The 25,703-nt window shown below is 44.6% G+C and overlaps 1 protein-coding gene across 5 annotated transcripts in view; it reads left to right on the forward strand.

The window, feature by feature from the left end:
• Positions 1 to 4,042: 4,042 nt before the first annotated feature.
• POC1A (POC1 centriolar protein A) overlaps positions 4,043 to 25,703 on the forward strand; it is a 72,794-nt gene continuing 51,133 nt past the window's right edge. For 4 of the 5 annotated variants that reach the window (XR_014590841.1, XM_083869107.1, XM_083869106.1 and 1 more), the window contains exons 1-7: positions 9,611 to 9,669; positions 10,868 to 10,952; positions 11,630 to 11,801; positions 12,733 to 12,912; positions 14,036 to 14,143; positions 15,395 to 15,510; positions 19,721 to 19,854. Coding sequence is in view for 4 of the 5 variants with exons in the window: in XM_083869107.1 (XP_083725233.1) it covers positions 9,652 to 9,669; positions 10,868 to 10,952; positions 11,630 to 11,801; positions 12,733 to 12,912; positions 14,036 to 14,143; positions 15,395 to 15,510; positions 19,721 to 19,854 (813 nt within the window). In the remaining variant the exon portion in view is untranslated. Of the gene's footprint in view, positions 4,078 to 4,994; positions 5,068 to 9,610; positions 9,670 to 10,867; positions 10,953 to 11,629; positions 11,802 to 12,732; positions 12,913 to 14,035; positions 14,144 to 15,394; positions 15,511 to 19,720; positions 19,855 to 25,703 lie in introns of those variants that run through there. The other variant, XM_083869109.1, reaches the window with a different exon arrangement.

Here is a 25,703-nt window from a genome sequence, read left to right on the forward strand (position 1 = left end):
CCCTGCCTGAATTCCTGTCAGAGGAAGCAGCAGCTTCTGCTCACAGCCAGGTACAGCAGCTGCTCTGCACAGCAACCAACACTTGTGAGGATCTGAGGGGAGAGAGGGACCTTCACAGCAAAAAAGGCCTTGCCATAGAAGAGGTGGGGATGGGAGTCAGTGGTCTGGTTTTTATTTCCTTTTCAGTCTCTGCTCAGGCAGGTTTGAGTGAGTCTTTCTGACTAGTAGAAATGCAGATAACATAAATTTCAGCGAGATCTGCTGAGTTTGAACCCATTTAAGGGACAGAGTCAGTGTAATCTGATTTCTCTGAATGTCTTTGCTCTGTGTCTTGCTGTACCAATTCTGAAACCTCTCTGTGGCACCTGCCCAATGCCAAGCAGATGCATCCAAGGATCATGGCGTTACCTGCCTGCTCACATCTGCACTGAAGCTGCAGAGAAATAGCGATATTTAGCTTTTGAAAGCAGTTTTTCTGCTTTGGCCCCCAGGAGAACAAAACCTCAGTTTTGGGATGATGGCTGAACACAATGGTCACATAATGCTTTAGCATGAACTGTAAGTTCCATCTGGCCCTCAAAGTCCTTTTCCTTAGCCATGCTCCTCCTTTGTGATTCAGAATCCTTGTAGCTTGTGTGTTTCCAGTCTTGGAATAGTAGCAACTAACTCTTCTCCTTGTTTTAGATCCTCTACTACTATAACCCCAGCTTCAACAGAGCACATCCCTGGCTGCTGGGAACATGCAAAAGGAGAGGTGTCCTCAAACAGAGAGCCCTGTGTGCAGCAGGGTTGGATGAAAGGCCCCTCCAGAAGCCCAGATGGTCAGAGTGGAGGGACATGCAGGTGTCTGCTGAAGCCCATCCATCTCCACTGGCAGCTGCTCCCATGCTTCTAGAGCCTCCTGGAGCACAGTTTGGATATAAAGTCTAATAGACACAATCTAATAGAGTTGATAATAAACTGTTTGAACAGTAAACCTTTCTGGTTGTCCTATTTGAACAGTGGAAAACTCTCCTTATGTCATTCTGTGTCTTTAATGTCCCACTTGTCCTTTAGTGGCCTCAGCAAGGCAGATGTCCCAGCACAAATATGGCCATGTCATGGTAGCACAAAGAGGTGCAGCAAAGGCTGAGTTCCTGTTGGCACTGGACAGAAAGGAAGCCAGGAGCTTCCTTCTCTCTCTGAGGATAAGATGTTGGAAGGGCAAATGACCTGTGCAAGGAAGCAATTGTTTTGGGTAGTGGGCCCACCACTATCTGTTTCTGCCTGCTTCACCTGGCTTGGAAATACAAAGAACCACTATCCCCTCACACAGCTCAATTCCCTGCAGGAATGTCTAGCTTTAGTAATTATAGTCTGTTCAGAGGGGAAAGTGCTGCAGGGGAGAGGGTCAGGTGGGTGCCAAAGAGTTAATGCTGGTTAGAAAAAGGGCTGCTCTGATGTTCTGCATACACATGCATTCCTCCCTTCACCATGTAAAGGCAGCAAAAGCAACAGATATTTAGGGTTATTCTGTGGTCTGCTCTGGTCACACTTACCTGCCATTCCTCTCTGCAATGTCCAGGAATGGTGTGTGAGAAGGAGAGAAGCAGATGTCTGGGTCTTCAGGAGGTGCAAAGCTCCTGAGAGCTTAGAGCTTTAGAAGAAGGACTGGGCAGTTCTGTGTTTGCCTGTACTGACAAAATTCTCCTGTCAGCAGGAGTTTCTCTGGAAAGGCTGATGTCTCCCTGCCCACTCTGCTCTCAGCATGGCTGATTGTTCATCCTTTTAGTTTTTGCCATGTGACACTTTTCATGGACACGTGATACTTTTCAACAGGGTCTGACTGATACCCTCCTCTAATCTGCAGAGTGGGGATCCAGATCTGGGAAATTCTGGGACAAAGAACTTTTACATAAGATTAGAGGCTTAAAAGTCAAGGCCAAATGTGATCCAACCCAGTGATCCGTGTTCTTTGGAAAGCAGCCCCCTGGGGAGAGGTGAATACTGGAACATGCTTCCATGGCACTGGTAATACCATGCTCTGTAGGTGGGTGGTGCTGGACCATGCAGAGTTACCTGGCCTGGCCAGGACAGCCCCAGCACCTGGGTCTGTGTGCAATGAACCCTGCTAGGTGTGGGTGCTGGACATGTGCCCCATGAGTGAGGAATTCCTTGTCCCAAAGGTCTCAGCTTCACTCCTGTGAACTCAGCTAGTGTTTTCCTAATACCAGGTTTTGTGCACTTTGGGCTCTGTGTCGATGCAATTGTGAGTTCAGTGAAGCCTGAACTCTGCTCACCCCTGCAGACACCAGCAGAGAAAGTTCAAGGACTGAAAGCAGCCACCTGGCCTTGGTCAGCAAGATCAGCACAGCTGAGCCACCTGTGCTGGAGACATTTTAAAGCCCGGTTTGATTAACATTCCTGTAACAGATTTTAAGGTCTTATAGTGGCTTAAGACACTAGAACTGATGTAAATGGTCAGAGACAACTTTGTAGATGCCGAGAAGGCTGCTGATGGTATTCTAGCTGGATCCAGCTTGCCAAGTTTTCTCACTCCTGAATCCTTCTCCTCCTTTAGGCTAGTTCTGGAAACTGCAGGCATGTACAAGCTCCCTTTACTCCCTCTGTCTTGGGTGGCTTAAGAACTGTGTAGCTCCACAGAGGCAGTAGCAGTGTATTCCTCTGGTGCTTCTGCATGCATCCCCTTGTCACCCTTCCCCTCAGTCCTTCAGCTATATGGATGAGCAGTGAAAGTAGTACAGATCCACTGCAAAGACTAGGCAGCAAATAAAACAGGGTATTGCAGTTAACAGAGTGATTTCTGACTCTCTACCTAGCAAATACTTCAAATCTGAAGCAGAAATATTCTCTTGGTGTCCTGAGCAACTGCAGAGCCCAGGCTTTGCAGCCCCTTTGCTTTACAACAGCAAAGACTCTCTGCATGCTGAGTGTTGAGGAGAGGAGAGGGCTCCCCCAGCCCAGTCACCTGTTTGCTGCTGTTGCTACCATCAGGTCCTGTCACTTTCCTCCCTCTTTTCAAGGCTCTGATAACAAGCACCTGGAGCAGCCAGGTGACCTTTGGCTGAGCTTACTCTTTAAACTCCCTTGACTTTTGCTTCATTGCCTGCTTGTTACGAAGCAGTAAAGATCTGTTCTGATAGCAGTAGAGGCTGCTCCCCTTCCTTTTATCTTCTTATGCAGCATCAAAGCTCTCTGAATTTGCTTCAACAGATTTGCATTTAGGTCAGGACTTACTTGAGAAAAAGGTTGGTTTTTTTTCCTCCTGTCTTTTTCTTAACTCTGTAAGGAAGGGTAATAAGCACAAAGGCAGGAGGGAAAAAGAAATGTGGGCTATAAATAAACAGGTTTGGCATATAGGGGAGGACAAAGACATTAGTAAGAGAAAAAATAACTGATGTGGGAGCAAGCTACATCTTCAGCTGGTGTAAAGCAGCATCTCCCAATGGGAGCAATGGGACCAGGTTACTGTCAGCAGCTGAGCTACTTGGTGAGTCTGCTCCCTTCTGCAGTGTCTAACCTGTCTGCAGCTGCCCCCTTCCACAGCAGCAGCAAAGGAGGTTTGACAACAACTCTGTACTATGAATGTTCATCTATATTCTTTGGCTCCTTGTAGCTGTGTGCTCGGGCTGCCGAAGTCCCTGCTGTGCTCTCTGGATGCAAAGCACCAATAACAGTGTGGCTGTCACATCCCAGATGGTCATTTTGACCTATGCCATAGCATTGCAGGGTTGGGTGCCCAGTGCCAAAGCCGCCATCTCCAGGATGTATTGGGATGGGACACAAAACAGCCGTGAAGGATCCATGCTGGGATCGTGGGGATCATGGGGACAGGATGACCTTGTTGTGAGAGTGCTGCTAGCAACTGGGAGATCCGGGTCGAGGTGCTGGTTCCATTTTAGTGTGTGTGCATTGCATTCACCAACCCCGTGTCTCTTGGAGCTTCCTTTGTAGATGGCAAAATGCTTCTTCCCACCACTGGTCTTGTTGAGAACCTCAGCTTTTTCAGAAAAAGTCTCATGGTGGCTTTCTGAAGCTTTGCACACTGTCCCTTGGAATATTCTTAGAACTGCAAAGGTATGAGTAGAGACTGGGTGGAGACTCAGCGGTTTAAGCATTAACAAGACAAGTGAGAATTGGGGTTTCCAGTATAGCATTGGTAAACATTAAGTTTATTTGCTAAATTTAGACCCACCAACTCTAGAGAGAATTTCAGAGCTTTATGAATTGGACTTGGAGTCAAAGATTAACTGTAATTTCATGCAAGAATGATTCGCCTGAATTCTGATGCTCTGCAATAGCTTTTGCAGCATGCAGAAATCACAGCCTTGGCCGGGCTGCCAACGCAAGGCTCTGTCGATGTGACGGAGGGGGCAGATCCTGAGGCTTCTGATCTCTTTCTGATTCACAGTGATACAAAAAAGCCCAGGGAAATACTCGCTGAGAATTAACAGATAATGCCTAGGTGGCAAGCTGGGAAGTGGCATTTGACAGAGGCAAGCTCAGCGCTTTTATCACCCAGAGTTACGGTATTCTTCCCAAAGAAGCTGCCTAGATTGGCCCGATTCATCTTTAACAAGGCCGTGTTGCATTCTATCCCGTTTTCCGGCTCGCTTTTCCCTCTTTCCCCACGGGCGGCTGTTTGCGGGCCCCGCCTGCCCCCCGGTGGCCATGGGAGGGACGGCAGGTGAGTGGAGTCCCCCAGCCGTGGGGACACGGGGGGACAGCGCCCGGCCCAAGGTCCCCTCCCTGGCTGGGCGTCGGAGCGGGCCGGTTCCCTGGGCCGCCGCTTCTGGGGGATTGGGAAAACCCCATCCTGCCCAAACCCGGGCAGATAATGCCGCAAGGATGTCTGAATGGCTGAACTGGGCCATTCAAGATTATCAACTCCACTGCTAGACGTGTGTGCTTGTTGGTCCCAAGGGCCCCTTTTTCCCTCTTGACGAATTTCCTTTAATTCTTTCTCTTTTGATATTTGCTCTGAACTCCCACAGGCGAGAGTGTCACACCAATGATCTGCTGTCACTTCTGTCCGTTGGTGTTACGAAGTGGCACCCCAGGGCTGAGGTAAGGAAAGTAACCATCCATGGCCACCATAGATGCTGCTCATGTATTATGTTATAAATACATATTATAATATTGGCTTTTCACAAATATTAAAATGGATGCTATATGTATAATGTTAAACTAACTTTGCTATAAAGATATAGTCTTTATTTCTGCTATTAACTAAACTTAGCCATAGTAGTGGAATAGCTGATATAGTTATGCTTGTAATTGAACTGCCTGTTTGGTTGGGATAACATCCAATGAAGGTATGGTGAAGACCCCTGCTACTGACAAGCCAACTATCAGCACCTGCCATCGGAAGAAAGCATGGACCAAAACCCAAGCTGGAAGTGATTATAAGAATGGACTAAAATCACAATCAAGAAATGCACATGCTCTAAAAAGATGGACCCAAGGAGGAGCCATGCTAAACAGTTCTTGGAACATGTCAACTGGTTGGGGGAAAAGTTTAAATGTACATGATTGTTTATGAATATGCAAAAGTTTGATGCAATAGAAAAGGTATATAAAGGGTGTTTCTGAAATAGCAGGTGTGCTCGGCTAAGCAAAGCACCTGGCTGTTAAAATTTGCTTTATTATTTTTGTCTCCTATTGTCCTTTATTAAAATTATAATTTTTACCAGGAGAGTGAACCACGTTTTTTACATCTAGAAGGCAATTAGGGGTATTTTTTTGGGTGGCAGAATCCTTCAATTAAAGCAAATGTTCCTATTTCCTGCTTTTAGAAGTGGGAGTGTAATCACAACATATTTCTGGGTTTTTTATTTCTCTAAAATGGATTAGACAAGATTCTTTCAGACCCCAGGCATATTTAGCATCATGTGTATCTTCTTTTTTATTTCAGTGCAGAGAAAGAAAAGCTAATACTCAAATGCCAAAGAATTTAATGAGGAACAGGTCAGACCATTCTAAAAACCACTTCAGACTTCCAGATTCAAAATCCATAGCTATGTAGGCAGAAAGGCCAGGTCTGAGGGAGGAATGTATCTCTTCAGATGCAGTACCTCAAAAGTCAGGGAGGAATGCAGAGCTTTTCAGGCACACAGACACTCCTGAACCAGCAGACTGTCTACTGTGGGATGGCAGTGAAGGATGGATGGCTTCCCTGAGAGGACAAATTAATGGGATTATGTTCATAGCTCGGCATTTATGAACAAAGCAGGAGTGATGCAGATAATGTAAACCAGAACCTCTCTTGACCAGATAGCTTGAGTGAGGGCTTGGGCTTTGTTCCCCCAGCCTGATTGCTGGGTCATTCATGGATGGAAAGGAAACTACTGCTTTTGGGTCTCTTGCCAGAAACAAAGCAAGAGTGTCCCCTGGTCCATCTCTCCCAGCTGGTTTTAAACCCACTAGATAAAAAAAGTACAATCCTATTCAAGAAGTTTGCAAAGACAATGGGTTGACATCAAGGAATCCCTGCTGCTTTGGGGCAAGAGATGTTAGGAAAAGGATTCTCCATTGCAGGGGTCCAGGGCGCCACATTTCTGCAGGTGTCAGAGGGGTACAGCTGGAAAGCTTCCCCCAACAGGGCCCTGGGATGCCGAAGACTGCAGTCATGCCAGCTCCTCTGGGGACCCAGACATGGCCCAGGCCTCTCCTTGCCCACAGCCCTTCAGGACAGCTCTGTGGACACTGCTGGGCTCTGGACTCCCACCACTGGTGCCTCTGGGGCAGAGAAACAACAAGTTCTCTTCAGCAGTTTCTCCTCAGGCTGCTTCCCATGCCAGGGCACCATTGCCAACCATCACTGAAATGTCACCTGCAATGTCCCCACAGCACTATGCCAGAACATTCCATTGGAACCTGCTGTCTGTTGGTGCCAGTTGGTCTTTGCCTGCCAGCTGGTGGGACTCAGCCAAGCTGTCCAGGGGCTCGCCATGGAGCGAGAGTTCTTGTCCCTGCGCTTTCCACAGAAGCTTTGGAAAATGCTGGAAAGTGGCAACTTTTGGTCCATTTGGTGGAGCGAAGGTGGAAAATGTGTGGCCATCAACAAAGATCTCTTTGAAATAGAGGTGCTGGGCAGGGAAGGACAGCAGGTCTTCCACACACAAAAAATTAAAAGTTTCATGCGGCAGCTGAATGCATATGGATTCATCAAGATGCAGCGGAATTTCCAAAGATCTGCCTCCCTGCCTGAATTCCTGGCAGAAGAAGCAGCAGCCTCTGCTCACAGCCAGGTACAGCAGCTGCTCTGCATAGCTACTAATGCTTGTGATAATCTGGGGGGGAGAGGGACCGTCACAGCAAATAAGGCCTCCTCATAAAGGACCATTTGAAGGTTGAAAAGAAGCTACTTTTTATAAGGGGGCTTATAAAAATGAGGGAGAGGGACTTTTTGTGCAGGCAGAGAGTGACAGGACGAGGAACAGTGATTGTATAGTGAAAGAGGCCAGGTTTAGATTAGATGTTAGGAAGAAATCCTTCCCTATGAGTGTGGTGAGGCCCTGGCACAAGTTGCCCAGAGAGATTGTTGATGCCCCATCCCTTGAAGTATTCAAGGCCAGGCTGGATGAGGCTCTGAGCAATCTGGGATAGTAAGTGGCATTCGTGCCAAAGGCAGCAGTGTTGGGACTTGATGATCTTTAAGATCCCTTCCAACCCAAGACAGTGTGTGATTCTGTGATGGAGGGGATGGGAGTGAGTGGTCTCTTCTCAGGCTGTGCTCAGGCAGGTTTGAGTGAGTCTTTCTGACTAGTACAAATGCAGATAAGATACATTTCTGCTGAGTTTGAACCCATTAAAAGCACAGCCAGACTCAGCATAACCTGATTTCTCTGAATGTCTTTGCTCCACATCTTGCTGTATCAAATCTGAAAACTTCCTGTGGCACCCACCCAATGCCAAGCAGATGCACCAAAGGACCAACAAGACCACCTGCCTGCTCACATCTGTACTGAAGCTGCTGAGAAATAGTGATGTTTGGTTTTCAAAAGCAGTTATTCTGCTTTTGAAAATCCTGCACTGCTTTGCTCTCAGGACATAAAACCCCAGAGTGGGGATGCCTGAAGACAACCATCACAAGCTTTAGCCTGAGCTTTAGGTGCTACACGGCCCTCAGAGTACATGATCTTCTGCTGTGATTTGGAGTAACTTTGGGGTTACCAGTCTTGGGATGGTGGCAACTAACTCTTCTCCTTGCCTGTTTTAGATCCTCTACTACTATAACCCCAGCTTCAACAGAGAGCATCCCATGCTGTTGGAAACATGCAGAAGGAGAGGTGTCCTTACAGAAAGGGGCCCAGATGCAAAAGAGGTGGAGGAAAGGCCCCTTTTGAAGCTTGGATAGTCAACCCAAGCTTCATGGAGAGCACACCTGGGCTTCACACAGGCACCTGTTAGAGAGCAGTCAGTGCCCAGTCCATAGTGTCTAATTAATAGCGTTGTTCCTAGATAGAGATGTAAGAAATAGATTTGAGTTGGTATTAAACCACTAGAAGAATAAACCTTTGTCAGTTGTCCTGTGCTCTTTGCACAACCCCAGCGTGAGTTCCTATTTCGAACACCCACAGACCAAGCCAATACAACTGATCTCCCATCAGCTGAACCACTTCTTGGAAGTGACCAGCCCGGCTCCTTAGCCCCAGAGGGCGCGGGACTGTGGTGCTCCTCTGGCTGAGATGCGGGGGCCGCTTCTCCCAGGCTCTGGTGCCGTTCCACCCCAGAGCAGCCGTGAGGCCAAGGAGTGGGGTGGACGGGCACTGAACGGGCTGCACGGACAGCGGCCCCAAGGCCGGCAGAATAACTGATACAACGCCAGAATGGGTTTTCCTCAACGCCCTGTGAAAAACGAGGTTCATTTTTTCGGTAAATTTTAAGAGATAGGTTTAATAAAAAAGTGAAGAATTAGGAGATAAAAAGCAAAGTATGGTCGGCCAGGTGACTTGGTACGCAGTCAAGTTCACACTCTGCTATATCAGAGACATTTGTTAAATACCCTTTCTACTGCATCAGTTTGTTGAATACTCGTATTTTTCCATAAACTAGTTTCCATATTCCAGGAACTGTTTTGCATGGCCCCTCCTTGGGTCTGCCTTTTTAGAGGTTGTTCTGTGTTTCTTGGCTGTATCTTCATTATCACCTCCAGCTCGGGCCTTGGTTCACACTTTCTTCAGATGGGAGATGCTGATAGTTGGTATATCACTAGCAGAGTCTTCTTTACATGTTCATTGGATGTTATTTTGATTAAACAGAAAGCTTAAGCATATTTCATCAACAGCAGAGACTTCTTTACATGTTCACTGGATGTTACCCCCACCAAACAGACAGCTTAAGCATACTTACATCAACTACCACCACTACGCCTAATTTTTTTTTTACTAATAGCAGAAATAAAAAACTTATATCCTTATTACATCATTATTAATCATATAGCACACATTTTGCGAAAAGCCAGCTTTATAACACACATTTATAACAGCCCGGAGCCCCCTGAGGGGGCCGGCTGCGCCCAGAGGACGCCGCTCCCTCAGCCCGGGGCAGCTCCCGGCGGCCCCTCAGCCCGGGCCCGCCCCCCGCTGGGCGGTGCCGTTGCTACGGGGCGCGCGCGGCGCGGGAACCGAACGGCGGCCGCGGGGCGTCATGGCCGCCGCCTGCGAGGTGAGGGGCGGCCGGACCCGGCCCCAACAGCCCGTGTGGGGCCCGAACAGCCCGTGTGGGGCCGGGACCTCCCGGAGGGTTTAGGGGACTGCCGCTGAGCGGGGCCGGCGGCGTTGGCAGCCCGTTGTGCCCGAGCCGGGAGGGTTGTGACTGTGCAGGGAGGAGTGAAAGGGGAGAGCAGGGCTGGTGCCTGGTGCCGTGCGGGCTCTGAGGCCGGGCTGGCGGTGGGAGGCAGTGCTGGGCTCAGGGAGGGGTTCGGCGCTGCTGTGGGGTGTTATCGTGCTGCTGGGGCTGGGACAGAGGGGCTCGAGGAGCTTGATGCTGCTGGTAACCCTGGCTCTGGGGTGCTGTTGCAGCTGAGGGTAGTCTGTGTTGGTGAAGAGCGGCACCTCCGGGCTGTTGGAGGGGTTCTGGACTGCGGAGGGCTGGTGTGGGTGCTGAGGGGGAAGGGCTGCCCTGTTCCGGGGCTGGTTGCTGCTCTGAGCAGTGGGCTCTGGTCAGGTCCTGAGCGGAAAATGGCTGTGGTGGGCATTTCCAGGGAGGCAGGGGCAGTGCGTGTGAGAGCAGGGATTGAAGGCTGATCAGCCTGTCCTGAGCTCTGCGCAATTTTCAGGTGTTAAAACCTGTTGTAATAGTTCTCTCGGGTCTTTGTTTTTTTGCCTGACCTTAGGCTTTTTTTGGCCTTTTGCAGCATGGTGCTGTGGGAAGGGTTGTGTCAGTCTATTTTGCTGCAGTTCTCATTCCTCCTGCCTGTTTCAACAGGTGTGTTAAATCTTGCAAGTTTGTCTCTTCTGCACAAGTAGTGTCCTCTTGGCTACACCTGAGCTGAGATGAGCAGCTGTCAGAGCAAAGCTGAGCTTGGCTGTCTGCTCAGGTGATCATGGACATGGCTTATCTGTTCTACAGTCAGCTTTAGAGTCTCCGTGCCAGCAGCGTGTTGTAAAAATCCATGAGGGATTTGTGCAGTCACCCAAGATCCAAGCTAATAACAGCCTGGACAATTTGTTTCTTTTAAAATTTATGGTGTATGTGAAATTTCTGTTTTGTGTTGTGCAGTTGCCTGCACAATGGTTCTTGCCTCTACCTGTTTTTTGTAGGGTGAATATGTGGCTTGGTTTATTTGTTGTAGAAATAAAATGATTTTGTTGTAAAAAGATGGATCTCAAATCTCTAATGTCTGAACATTCTTGTCTTCTAGGAAGATCCATCCCTAGAGAGGCACTTCAAAGGCCACAGAGATGCTGTCACTAGTGTGGACTTCAGTCGTGCTAAGAAACAATTAGGTAAATTGTCTGTGTTTTGATGGCCAGAGGATAAAAAGGAGCTGGTCTGCTTTAGTTAGATGTGGGGAGCAATGGAGGTAACTGAGCTCTGCAACAGCAAAAGATTCTGCTGATGCTTCCTGCTAACAGCAAATTGAACAATGCTCCGCTCACCTTGCAAGCTTGTGTTTTTAATATGTTGTGAAGAACTGCTGAGCTGACTTTGGTCAGTGTTTTGCCACAAGGGAGAGGTGTTGGAGGCAGGTGTAGCCAGGGTGCTTTTAAGTCACCAACTCACCAGTCTTCTCTGCTTAATCCATAGTGACATTTAACCTGCTGCAGCTCATACCTGCCTCTGCCAATGAGAAAGTGATGAGATAACTTTCATTTCCTGAGTGTGTGGAAGATTTGCAACCTGTGTGGCTTCTGTCTCTGCAGCTGTTGCAGGGCTGGACTCTTGGAAGTCAATTGTCAGTCCAAAGTATTGCATGGCTGTCCTTGTTGTGTTTGAACTACTAATGAGATGATGTGCATGACAATAATGAAATACACAGCTTACAATAGATTAGTGAAGCTTCAAGGGCAATGTATTGAGACTGCTGGAAGCTATGATGGTGAAGTGAATGTGAAATGGAGTTTTAGTGTAATTGGAGGAGAACTAATTCATGTTTGGTTTTGTTTCTCCTTTTTTATTTCAGTAAGTGGCTCAATGGACTCGTCCCTGATGATCTGGAGTATGAAGCCTCAGATGAGAGCCTATCGCTTTGTGGGCCACAAAGATGCAGTTTTGTGTGTCCATTTCTCACCTTCTGGTCACCTTGTGGCTTCAGGCTCCAGAGACAAAACAGTCCGTTTGTGGATCCCTAGTATGTGAGTGCCTGTTCCCTTCTCCCTCTTTTTGTGTTTAACTATGGCTTGGAATTTCTCCTTACTTCTTTGTAGCAGTTCTCTGGCTATGGGACAGGCAGGGATCTGTTTGAGGGAAAGAAGAGCCACTGTGTCTTTGTCTTCTCTTCAGTCTGTGAATATGGAGCTTCTGGTGGTACAGTACATGCTGGAGACAGATTTTGGACAGGGAGTTCCATAAACCTGTTGGATCTCTAAATATATATATATATATATGCTGTGCTTTGGATCTCTAAATATGCCTTGTGTTTATTTGCCAGAAAAATGCATCTTGCATTTATTTGGAAACGAGGTGTAAATAAAAATGGACACATTTGAGTTGTCTTGCCTGACTGAGTTAGTGGCAGGTTGCTTACAGCTGTACAGCATCAGGCGTGCTGAATTCAGTTGTTATTTCTTGTGTGATGTGGCACTGGAATGGCCAGCTGGAGCATGGGCCATTACAGGAGTAGTTGTGAGGTTGTGTCCTGCTTGGCTCTGTCTGGATGAACTGTGAAAACACCTCTCTCCTTGCCTGCCATGCAGCAAAGGACCTGGCAACAGAACAGAACCTCAGTGTCTTCTTTTACATTGATGTTTTCATAGGTGTTTAAATGGTTGCACAAATGAGCTGTAGCATTTTTTTCCCCTTTATAGGAAACATGGGTTGTTTCCTGTTGGATTTGCCTCCAATATGGAACTAGACCAACTGGTCTTAGCTGTGTATTCTGTGTTGCTCATGAAGCATGAGCAAGTTTGGGGTTGATCAGTTTTTATCCTAATGTGGTCACATGCAGTTCCCATAGAAGTGGTGGTTACTAGCACTGCTCGGCATACAACAGCTCTGTGTTTTCAGGTACAGAATGTCTCTGCTGCCCTGTTGTGCAGTTTTAAAGAGCTCTTCCCTTTTGTGTAGCAAAGGAGAATCGACTGTGTTCAAGGCTCACACAGCGACCGTGAGAAGTGTCCATTTCTCCAGCGATGGCCAGTCCTTAGTTACAGCTTCTGATGACAAAACAATCAAAGTGTGGATGGTCCACAGGCAGAAGTTTCTGTTCTCGCTGAGTCAGCACATCAACTGGGTCCGCTGTGCCAGGTGAGTATGGCTCTCTGACAAACAGAGATGGAGATTTAGCCCTCAAAGCAGAGGCTCAGTGTCATGGTCTGGTGTAACACATTTCTATTCAGGGTGATTCAGGTGTGTCTAGTGACTAAAATACATTGCTAATCTGCAGAGACATCCTTTGAGTAATAGTCTGCACTCACTTTGTGTTTCTCCAGTAATCTCTGTCAAGCAGAGGCTTTTCTGCTTTGTAATTTGTTCCGTGTTTTGTTTTTACCTGGTAAGGAGAATTCTGTGTCTCGAAGTTGCTAACAGAAAGAAAAGGAGAGGTTTCTACTGTTATTTCAGCTTAGTTTCTTTAGACTTGTCCTGCCCCTTGTTGAAATGATCACCTGTGCTACCTCCAAAATGTTGTAAGTGCTGCCATGATAATAACATTATCTCCTGATAACTGCTTCAGATTTGGTTTCAAGGAGTTATTTATGCCTGTGTGTATCTAGGATAAAGCCATGGTTTATCCTAGGTTTATCCTATCTGTAGGTGAAAAGTTCATTACAGTTCTGGAATGTGGTGGTGACAGTGGCTGGTAGCAATATAGATGCCCACAGGAGAGCAGAAAGGATTTTTTTCCAGTATGCCTGATGATCTATAGTTGGGGACTCAAGTCCTGATTCTGTAAAATGTATGCCTCTGAAGAGAGCTCTGGATCTGTCATATATATGGTATTTTGAGATGGGAACTTAATATATTCTCCTAAGATGCTGGCGTGGTGAAGGGTCTGCTGCAGCTATTTTCTTGTGAGTGACTGTGTTGCTCTGAACTGTGGCAATGGCAGGAGTTGTTTTGAATCAGGGCAGAGAAACAATTTGAGGTAAACTTAAATTGAAACATGTAGGACACACGATTTTAAGTCAAACTCAGGACTTTCCTGAGGGTTATTTTATATGCTCATGGAGTTAGGGATAGTTTGAGTACTTAAGGTTTGCTTTTTTTCCCCTCAGTTTAGTGATTGGGTTTTCAGTCTCACTGATGCCTCTGTGACTTCTTGAAAAGTGGGATGTGTTTACCAACATACTTTGACAGCTGGTCAAATTCAGTTGACCCCATACTCCTTTCATTTGAGGGCTTTTCTTAATTGCTGTAACTCTTGCCTTAGATTCTCTCCTGATGGACGGTTGATAGTGTCATCCAGCGATGATAAAACTGTCAAGCTGTGGGACAAAACTAGCAGAGAATGCATCCACTCCTTCTGTGAGCATGGAGGGTAAGTACCTGGTGGTGGTGTCTGAAGTGGGGTTACCTGGGGAATTTACGCCTGGTTTGTCAGGTCCAGAGGTCCCTGTCCTGGCAGCTATAAAACTACTTAAAAAGTTTGCCATTAGCAACTCTGGCAAAAGTAGCCAGTCCAGAATTGCCCTGGCCCCTTTGAGTGCTCAAAGTTAGAACTGTGAGGGTTATATTTCAGTAACTGTTCAGCCCATCAAGCCTCAGTTTCTTTGTGCTTATTTAGTTTTGGAGGTGCTTAAATTCCTTATTTCTCCTTTTTTGTTTTTGCTGTGAGTTGACATAAATTAAGTGCCCAAGTCTATTGAAGGATGGCACTTGAATGCTTTGTTTCATCTTCAAGTTTTTAAATAATGAGGTTATTCAAAAACCCCACTTTGCATTCAGAAAAATAGCTGTTAAATTTGGAATGCTGAGCCACAGCAAAAGATAATTTACCCAGAAACATAAAACAAGTCCTCAGAGAAGTGAGACTGGAATCTCCCTAATTCATTGCACTGAATTTTTATGCTCTTTCTAGGTAATATACAATACTAAGACAAATTCAGACACTATTTTTTTCAGTGCTCTTAAGTATGTGTCTTGTCCAAACAACCTATTGAAATATCTCAACTTTTTCAGTGCTTGCCACAAGAATGCTCAAAAGATAATTAATTTTATCCAATTTGTTTGGTGAGGAGTTACAAGGTATCTTTCCCTGAAGGGTCTGAAGCTTTTATTGTACTTATGTGTTCCAACTAAAAATTGATTGGATTCAGGTCCAGAAAGAAATTTGGCCTCAGCCTTGCAACTTTCCAAGTGGCAACATATGATTTCAGGCACAAATTCACTAAGTTCCATCTTAAATTTAGTTAGCAGAAGAGAAATCTCTGCTCAGTCTTGTACACATCACCCTGAATATAATGTTAATTTAATAGAAGACATATATTATGCAAACATTAAATGAACACATCAAAATGTTGTTGTGACAGTTGGATCCATCAGATTTCAGGAGGTTTGTGTCTACAGTTCCTACACCTGTAATGTGAACTCCTTAACATGTGCTTAGCTAAGAGTCTGCAGCCTGCCTGGGGTTAGAAGCAAGGTCTGAAGAGAAATTCAGCAAAATAAATGTTCAGGTTATCTCCTTTCCTTAACATTCAATGAGTCATGCTGTAGCTTCCCTTGCTGAAAAGGCTTTTTTGGTCTTTAGCAAGAGTTGAGTGTCAGCAGTTGTGTTTGCCATTGGCAGGTTTGTGAACCACGTGGATTTCCATCCCAGCGGGAACTGCATTGCCGCGGGTGGCACGGACAGCACGGTGAAACTGTGGGATGTCAGGATGAACAGGCTGCTTCAGCATTACCAAGGCAAGTCAACAGCTTACAAAAACTTTCCATGTGTTGGTGTGAATTGCTCTGAACCCCAAGGATGGTTTCTCCATCAGCTGGTGCTTTTCCAGAAAGGCATTAGGTTAGCCCTGCCAGCCAGAGCCTTTTTTCACCAGATATCTTGCTTTGCTTTGTGTTTAGCTCCAGAGCTAATTCTGAAGCTGTTCCATGTTGCAGGTGGGCATGGGTCTTACCTATGATGCCATTTGTCTCATATTCACTGTTATTGGAAAGGTGGTGTGCAATAAAAAGGAATGTGGCCTTTGCCTCTGAATAAGCCTATAGGAGGAGTCAGAATTGTATTCCAGCAATTCAAAATGTTAGGTTCTTCTATGAGAAAATGAGGAAAAGTTAACAAAGAAGGGAAATCAATCAACTGCAGTTCTATACTATGATCCGTGTTTATGGTTCCTTTTCCAGACTCTGTTTTTCAGCTTCCATAATTAGCTTTGATGATGCCAAATGGCATCTCCTCCCATTATCTGTTCTTGTCCCACTGATTAGTGCTGCTGTTTGGTAGATCTGGATAGGAAAAGGGTGCTTTCCCATCTCTGCCATCTTCTTTGAGATTGACCTATTCTGTGCATTAGTTTCTTCAGCCAAAGTGCAGCTTTTCTTTGCTAGTAACTGTTTTTAAGGCTGCTGTGGTATTTTAAAATTATTACATTCTTAAGCACTTTTTCCAGTGTTGATAGCTTATTAAAACTTAATTTTGCTAACTTTCTCTGAGGAACTGCTTCTGGCGTGCTCGTAAAGCAGATCAGAGTCATGAGGCTGAAGCTTGGTGTCTTCTTTCTGCCCTCAACATCAGCTTTTGTACATTCCTGCTGTGACAGCCTCAGCTTCAGTCATTCTGGATCACAGTCACTCGCAGCTCTCTGAGAGTTAACAAAATCTAATAGAAATCAAAAGTTTTGATGACTGTTGTTCCAATTAATTCAGTATCGAGCGTGCAATTTATGTAATAGGTATTGTTAACTCGTGGCCATATCAAAACTTGGAAATGCCTTCCTGAAGTCTTGTTGCTAAAATCAGTTCTGTTTTTAAATACTTGGGCAGTGTCAGGTTGTCCTTTAACCTGCTTTATCAGCTTTTCAATGGTGGCAAGATCTGCAGTGTATGTTTCCATCCACAGTATAACTTGGCTCAAAAGTCATCTCTTCCTGCTTTCCACTTAGCTATTAAATTGTCCAAATCTAATGTGGTTTAGGCTTGGCTGCCAGGTTTATTTTTTGTCTTGGAATGACATACTTCCCTGGTATCCCACCCTTACTGAATGACATTTTAGTGTGACACCCTTGCTTATCGAAGTGATCATTTTCCTGGGGTGAGCATTATTTTTAACAGCTACTGTGTAAATCCTGTGTATTAAACTTTGAGCTAAAAATAGTAATAATAGCTGAAGAAACCTTAAATTGCAATGGTGGCTTTTTGCAGTCACTTCCTGCACCTGTGGCCACAAACTGATGTGTTTGTAACATACTCTGGAGATGTGTTTATAAGTCCTGCTCTTCTGAGAGTTTATACACACCTCCTTTTGGCTAAATCTGATTTTATTTTGTGGCTCTCCTGTGAGGCTGCCGGTCCTGTCCCACTAGATGGCATATGTGCCTTCAGAACGTGCTGATGCTGCCTGATTTCTAGGGAATCCATTTTAAACATGGAGTTGCATGGAGGAGTTAATAGATGAGTAGCCCTGCCTTGGGCTCTTGCGTCTTAAGGTTGGGCTGGTTTCCAGCACCGATTAGTCTTTTAGCAGTGTTGCTCTTGTTGCCAACACTTGTTCCAACTGTGACATTTGTAAATGAAAGTTGGAAGGAGAGAGCAAGCTGCAAAACCTTTTGTGTGGTGTGTTTTTCTTTGAGCCAAGCAAAGTATGCTCCGGTCACGTTTACTGTACAGAACACACAGATGCTTTATTTGGTTCTCTGCTTGGCACTGACTCTTTTGAACAGCAGATTTTGTACAGCCCCTACAAAAATGGCCAATGTTTGTTGTCTGACATTTTTTCTCTGTCCAAAGCTGTGTGTGGGACACCTCTGTAGTAGATCGATGGAAGTAGCTCTGGCCTGTTTCTTATTCCTGTTTAAAAAGAATAATTGGTACTTTTATTCTGTTTGGATGGGGCTGCTGCTGGTTATCTGTTCAGTAGAGACTGTGGCTGTGTCAAGTTCATCCTAATTTATCTTCTCCCTGATGATTACTAAGGGTTGCATTACATAACGGAAGTGTGGGGCTTGGGGTAGTTTTGTGCAGGCTCAGAGGACTCAGTTTTACATGTTAACCCCCAGTATAAGCCCCCTAAGAGTCTCTTGTTTTGCTGGGGCTTGGCTGTCAGAAGAGTGGGCTTGTGGCAACGAGTCACTGGCAGATGCAACCTTGTGCTGCACTGGATTTATTGTTTACAGCATGAAATCAAGTGAGGTGGCAGGATGTGTTGGCATGTTTTTTGGAGAGGTGTTATGAATGGTCTTGTGGGAGGTATGAGCTGCTTTGACAGTAGAGATGAACTTTTCTGAGTTTACAAGAGCCAAGAAGTCCTTGGGCACAGAAGCTGCAACTGCTTATGCAGCCACAGTCTGTATGACTTTTCTATTATGGGAGGGTTTTTTTGTGAAGCTGGAGATACTTTATTTACCGTCTGGGACTTGGAAGATGTGATATATTACTAACCTTGTCTATTTCTGATGTGATTCCTTTCAGGACTTTCCTTAGTTGACAAGATACATTTACATTTATCTGAATATAGACACTAAGGGGGTGAGAAATATAACAAATTGCTCAGAGTAAGATTTTCAAGGCAGAAAGATATTTATCACTCTTTCATAAGAAAAAACTCCACACAGACCTTTTTCTCCTTTAATACACTGCATGATATGGGGTTGGGGGTAAAGGAAGATCTACCTGTGTGATGGAGACAAGTATTCACCAACAAGAATAACAGAAGTTACCTGTGTTAAGGTTTTCTCCATGTTTTGTAACAGTCTGGGTCAAGAGGGGTTGTTTTCAGAAATTAGCTGAGGTATTTAGTGTTCCTGAGAATTTCAGAAGTAGAGATATTCTGTTTTACAGTTGAGCAAGGTTCTTTCAGCTATCTGCTTCAAATCCACATATGCAAAAATTAATATTTGGTTCTAATGTATTTAAAATGGTATTTTAAGGGATTTCTTAGCATGCAGTGTGGATTTAAAATGCACAGTAGATTCTCGATGGAACATAAATTTAGTTGGGTGTGATGTATCAGAAGTAGTAGATTTGAGATACCAGAACATTTGGAGGGCATATAGTATAATAAAGAATAACTGGATGGTTAAGTTCCCTCCTCAGGCATATTAATATTCTGTAATGTCACGTACGCTCAGGAAGCTGGGCATATGTGAAGTACTGCATGTTCTCATAAATAAATATGTTCAATAGCCTGTTCTGTAAAAGTTCGGGGAGGGAAAAAAGTCATATATTAAATGTTTAATGTTACACTGACTTCAGTGAAGTTTGACTTTTTTTCCTAGAATATTTTCTTTAGCTTTTTTCAAAATAAATCTTGGGCTTTGTCTTCATGCAGGGAAAATGGCTTTATTGCAAGTTCACACTCTTGGCAGTTTGACTATTTGTTTTAAATCTTCGGTGAGACAAATAGGATGTCTGAGGAAATAATGCTTATACTGGACCATTTTCAAGTTGCTCTTATTTCCTAGTTTCTCTTAACCCCAGTCTTGGCCAGAGTGAGATGGTTAAAACCAAAAGAAGGCGTGCGGTGTCAACTCTGAGCGTCTTCCATTGTAATTTCAATCTTTTCACTGTCCTAACATACAGATTTTAATCTAGAATGACTCGAGAGTGAGACCAGCAGCTCCATGGTAGTAAAGTACATCAATGTCCAGCACTCTCACAGAATCCTGTAGTTCACTTGCACATACTGAAAGCTTTTGTAGCATTAAATCTCCCAGAATAATTGGCAAAGCTTTCTTTTTCCTTTCAGTAAAGTAGTGCCTATTTTTACAAGAATTGAGTTACTGTTATTGTTCTCAGTGCTTTGAAGAGCTTTTGTGGAATGTTTCCCCCATGATAACTTTCTTCCTAAATTTGTAACAGAAAATTAGAATGTGCTTGTGCTTTATTTTATTCATTTGCCTTGGGCTTATGTAAACTGATCTTGGTGACTATTATACATTTCTTTTCCTATCCTTAGTGCACAGCTCTGTGGTCAACAGTCTTTCCTTCCATCCGTCCGGAAACTATCTGGTTACTGCGTCCAGTGATTCAACTCTTAAGATTCTGGACTTGCTGGAAGGAAGACTTCTCTATACTCTGCATGGTCACCAGGTGAGGCAAAGCCTTTTTTACAGTAATTTATAGACTCATAATAAACTGAGCAAATCCATGCTTGAGACTTTCATTCTTCATGACCAGGAATTGTTTGAAAACTTCCTTGTTTAAAATCATGATTATAATGCTAATAATCTTTGAGGGCATCACTGTTTAGAAGGGAAGGAGGTATGCAGGAGTGGAGAGAATGAGAAAGCAAGACTAAAAGTGAGCTCCAGTATTGAGGATTCAAGTCTAAGGCAGAAGGAGCTTGGAGCAGCACCCTAGACTCTGACTGACCCTGTCAGCTACTGTCTAGTGCAGCTGTCTCACTCCCTCTCTAGAGAGCTGCAAATGACACTTGTCCCCCTGACACTGGTGTTCTGAAGATAAATGCTGTTCACCTGGCAGGAGACTGAAGAACAGTAGCTGTAAAACAGAGGAAATCTATTTTGGGATTTGGTTTGGGAACGTCTTGTTAATGGACTGAATCATACAATTGAAGGTGATAAATGGTGCTGGTTGGTTAAGTTTAACTGATTGGCCTCTTAGTATTGTGCTGCTGGATGTGTTGCTTGTAAGGTCAATTTTATGAATGCTTGTAGCTCTCTTTCTAAATCTTAAATGAAAATAAATAGACTAATTTCATTGTCCATGCAGAGTGGGGTGTGAAAAAGCAGGACTGCCCTAAGAGTTCTGTTTTCAAAGGGACAAAGAGAACAGAAATTCTTAACCCACTTGTCTGTTTTAAAGTGGGGGCTGAGTTTTAAAGCATAAAAACTCTCAGGGGAAAACCACAGCCTAAAGCTTTTTGGAGATGATGGGGATTGTTGTGGGCAATAATGGTATCTATGTAAGCTGTAAAACTGATAATTGTGTCTTCTAGTGGCTTTGTGGCTTTGTTTAGTGACTGCCTTGTTTGATGTCTAAAAAGGTCAAGTTTCTTCTGTAACTTCTCTTTTGCTATATATTAATAAAATTTTCTCCTTTTTGTAATATTAATGGAAAAAATAGGAAAACCCTATGCTTAAATCTTTCATGAAGTAGAGCTTTGATTAAAAATGACCAAAAGGTTTAACTGTTGAAAGAATGGGGAGGAGATAGCAAATGTCAGCCTTGGCTGTATAAAACTGTTCTTAGAAAACTGGACTAAGTGGATACTCCTATCAGATAGGGCTGCAAAGCTTCTGTTGCCTTAATCTTGTTGCCATATTTGTCTGTTGTGTTAATCTGCCAAGTGAGTTCTTGAGAAGCAGCTTCCTGGAGAAGGGTAAATGTTGGAAGAATGGGAAATCTTTACACTTTCCCTCTTTCCCTCAGGAAGGGATGTGCCTGGTTATGGTTCAGCAGGAGGCTGAACCTGCTTTCCATTTTTCTCTCATCTGAGCTGCTAGTTGTGCCTCACTGACTGCAGTAGCACAAAAAAAGAGTTTAGTGTTGAATTAGAGTCCAAAACTGATTATGGTCATGGAGGTCTTTAGAATGAGCAATAGAAAGTCCCTTTAGGCTAATGTTGTACTTAACTCGAGGCTTTAACACAACAGTTTGTGGATCATCTATCCAAAAGTAGAAATAAAACTCCCTGTTCCTCTTCCCTGCTGCTTCAGATCAGTAAAACAGTGTCTGCCTCTTTCTCCTGGACATCTAACTGCCGTTGGAAAAGCTTTGCCTTTGGCACAGCTGAAGAGTATCTGCTATTGTGGCATTTACAGCTCGTTCAGTTTGGAGACAAGTGCAAATATTGAAGTGGCTGGTAGAACTTTCTGGTCGTCTTTAAGGGCATTACATTGAGAGATTCCTCTGGAACCAGTCCTGGCATAGTCCTGCCTGGCATTCCCTGTCTGGCATGTGCTATATTGTTGTGGGTTGGTTCTTTTACTGCCTGATTGAAGAGATACCTTGCTTTTCCACTAAAAGCATATGGCAACCTCTGCTTTGTTCCCAGTGAGCCACTGTCAGTGGCTACAGGCTGTGCTGTCACCAGGGGTGGACCCAGGGTGGATCCTGTGCTGGCTGCTTCTCCACCTTGTTATGGTCATAGATAAATCCAGGACTTTTTTCTCCCCTCTGTTATCACTGTGATTTGTGCCAGTATCTCCAAGTGGCTAAAAACAGTGGTGTGGACTTTTTTGGTCATTAAGTTGATTTGTCTTTTTAAGTGAGTGCTACAGCTTAGTCAGCAGATGAACAGCCTGTTCTGAAGATGTTCTTGAGTTGTGACTTTTTGAGGTTGGATGTTCTGGTTGACACTTTGTTCCTACTTTGCTGGCTGCTGTTACATTGTTCTGGGAAGGCTGCATGCAAGTGGACACTTGAAGGAAAAAAAACCTTGAGGTCCTTTAGACATACTCTGACGCAACTGCTGGAGTGCCAGGAATTTGTTAGCAGCTGATTAGCTGTAGTTTACATGAAGAGGTTGGCCAAGTTTACATTGCTGTCTTTAATTGAAATGTAGCTGGCCCCTTGTAGCAGAAGGATCATTAGAGGCAGAAGTTTGCAGCTTGGAGCTGACATCTTGCAGCTGCAAAATATCATCCTGTATTGTGCTGCATATTTTTGTTCTGGAGTGCTTCAAGCTGTGAAGTGCTCTTATCTAATTCCATACAGATGAGACACTGGCTTGGTATGTAAATCCACCTCTAGTACTGAATCATTGTTGAACAACAGACTGTTTTGGAGCCCTTAAGCCACCCCAAGAGAGTTGCTAGAGGAGAGTAGGTATGTACATGGTACTTGTCTGCCCTTTGGATTGGTTTAATTAGAGCGTTTCCAGACTGACTTCCTCAGTGGAATGGAAGTTCTCAGTAAATATTTAGAAAACATCTCATGGTTATGTTCATAAATAGAAAATGCCAAGTTACAATTCTTCAAGCTACCTTGACTTGAACTATGAAGTAGCTACATTCCTGGGCAACATAAATGCTCCCTGCTTTGCTCACTGACTAATGAATGAAGTCTCCTGAGCAGGTGCACAGGAAACAAATGTGCTCCTTTACTGTCAGCTGCCAGCTCTGCCTAGACATTAAACATCTCTGCAGGCCTGGTCCTCTTTGAAAAGCATGAAGACATCTCAGGGCTATGCAGAAGTCAAACAAAAAAGAAAGAAATATGCGTTGCAAACAACAAGCAATCGACTTTATGCTAGCATTTCTGAGTCTTGAAATATGAATTCTCTGTCCTTGCCTTGTGTTTTTATAGACTGAATCTTTCAGGAATTAAAGCTGCTGAAGATTCAGCTGTAAGATGCCAGTGTACATTTTTGCTATGTTAGTTGTAGCCCTTTCTCCCTGGTGAAGGAAGGTGCAAACATGCCAGTCTTCCTCAGGAATTTTTCAAAGCCCAGTGTACTGAGAATCCTTGGGACTTCTTGTGAGAGGTATTCCACCTGAAAACATCCCTACTGTCATTGCCACTTCAGTTCCCTGCACTTTCCTCCTTGGTTCCCTTCACTTCTCCCTTTCCTGTGTGACTTGCCCTCTTCTCCCATGTATGAAGCAGCTTGAAAGCACTGTCAACAGTGGCAATGACTGCTCTGTTTGTTCTTGGTTCTTTTATGCCAAGAACTGATGATGCCAGGGCTGGGATCCCAGTGTGCTGGTTGCTGCTGGATTTGCTTCTCAGGCCTTGTCTCTTCTCATGTCTCCTGTTTCTCTTTGAACTAGTTAATCTGGTCCTGGAGAGTTTGGCTGAATGTACTGGCTCCCATTTCTACATCTCCTTTTGTGGAAGTGGAAGCTCTACTTTAATTCAACTGTTTACATCCTCTAGATATGCCTTATTCCAGCTCTTAGCACTTTCCTTGGGCTCTTTTACCTGGCTTTTCCCTACTATGCATTAGTTTTTCACAGGATTGAAACAAAAAAAGTAAAAATCTACTGGCATCCTTGACCCCTACTTGTCTCTCCAGCTCCCTTCCATAATGCCTCTCCTTTCACAGTGCAAGCAGTGCATCATTAAACTCCTTTGGTTTATTCCTGGACCCTCTCCAACCTGGCTCTTGTTTCTTCTGTTACACTGAACGTAACAGAATGTTAGCTCTGTTCCTAGCTGAAGCCTGAAAGTCTGGCCTTTCTTGACTTGCCTGTTGGAGTTGGCCCTGTTGTTGTTGAAGTGACGTGCCTTCTGTGCCCAGCAGCTCTGGAGAAGAAAAGGATGTTCAAGAGGGATTTCTCTGTGATTGTCCATTCATTATTTATGGATGGTACACATTCATCTGCTGCCTGTGTGCAGGTGTGACTCTGGGCTCCAGTCATATTTCTTCAGACTAAACACTTGGCCTTTCTCTTAAGTATGTCTTTCAGAGACATCTATTTTTAGCTCTACCCTTGAAAGCTTTGTGTACGGAATGCTATTCCTGTTGTCTTAGTCACCCCTGTGTCAGTAGTTACTGATGCTATTAGCATCCTGTCAGTCACTTGGTGGTGTAATTTGTGTTCTGGCTTCAGATTCCTGTCCCTCTTGGCAATGAATGCATTCAAGTCATTCAGAATAGTCTGACCATCTACTTTGAAGGCTAAACGTGATGTTTTATGTAAGCTGATCAACCCGTGAAGTGCTGGGGCGTTAAAGACCTTGTGGTCTCTAACCTCCTTTGTAGGAAGTGGGAAAACAGTAAGAAGGTATAATCTCTCTGTCTGCACATCAATTATGTAACATACTGGCCTCACCTTTCTCACCTATGAATGCAGCTAGAAATGGGCTGTCACCTGATGTTTCAGCTGTCAGGCCATGCGCATCTGACCTTGCCTGAATTGTGTTCACTGGGAATGCTGTAGCAAACTATGAGATTTGATAATGTCATCATTCCTTCTCTATGGCTTCCTTTTTCTTTCTGGTTGCTTTGCTCCATCCAGTGTTTGAGCTATTTGTCCTTTTCAAGGCTTTCTGGGACTTGCCTCTGCCTTGCCAAGTACTCTTTCACAGAGGAGATGAGTTGAATGTTGATTAGTGACCGTGTTCTTCTCACTCAACAATTTCAGTGGATGACTTTATGCTTTCTGCTGTACTTTTCTTCAAAATTTCTGCAGCTCTCCCAATATCACCAAAGCTGCTGTTAAAATTTCAAACTCTACTGGACATGCACAAAAGCTTGACAGTCCTGATGTTGACCTGCTGAGGATTAAATAGAAATTACCACTGACTTGGTGTATGTCATTGCCCCACTCCTCCTTGCTGCAGCTTGCTGTCTAGTCTGAGGCAAGAAGCTGCAGAAGTTTGGGGATTGGTGCTAGCAGTTTGTGTGGAGCCCCTTGAGCAATGAGGATGCAGACTAGAAATTCTGAACCTCCAGGAAGTACTAATAGAGGGCTATTTGGTCCTGCTGCAGAAAGAGGAGCTGAGAGATCCTGCAGAAGAAAGTTGCTGTGTTGCAATAGGGAGAGACAAAGACATGACACACAGGCTGAGGTTCACGTGACAACAGCCAATGTTTATTCATGGATGCCCCCTTTTATAGGAGGCTCAAAATCCCCACACTTACTCACCTCATTGGTTGGGGTCTCAACACCCTCTGGTCACTGGCCAGTTAGACGTCTGCATTCAGGATTGAGTGGGGTCCCCTGTTTGACTTCAAATCCAACCTATCATTGCCTCACCCAGGGACTTGTTTACTTCTACTTTTTAGTGAACTAGGCAAATTTGGGTTCTGTTATGGCCAAACTTACCTTCAGACCAGCTGTAGTTGTCACAGTTCAGTCTTTCTGTTTAAAAATTGCAAAGTGTTCTTTGTTATCCTCCTGCAAGGGCCTTTTCAGGCAGGATGACAAAGACAGCATGGTGCTATAAACGATGAGCCTCGTTTGAATAAGGCTTTCCACCCAACTCCACAAGCCTGGTTTTCCTCCCAGCCCCTGATCTATCCTGTGTAT

This window comes from Zosterops lateralis (assembly GCF_965231275.1).
Source record: "Zosterops lateralis genome assembly, chromosome: 11".
In the NCBI taxonomy this organism is placed as follows: domain Eukaryota; kingdom Metazoa; phylum Chordata; class Aves; order Passeriformes; family Zosteropidae; genus Zosterops; species Zosterops lateralis.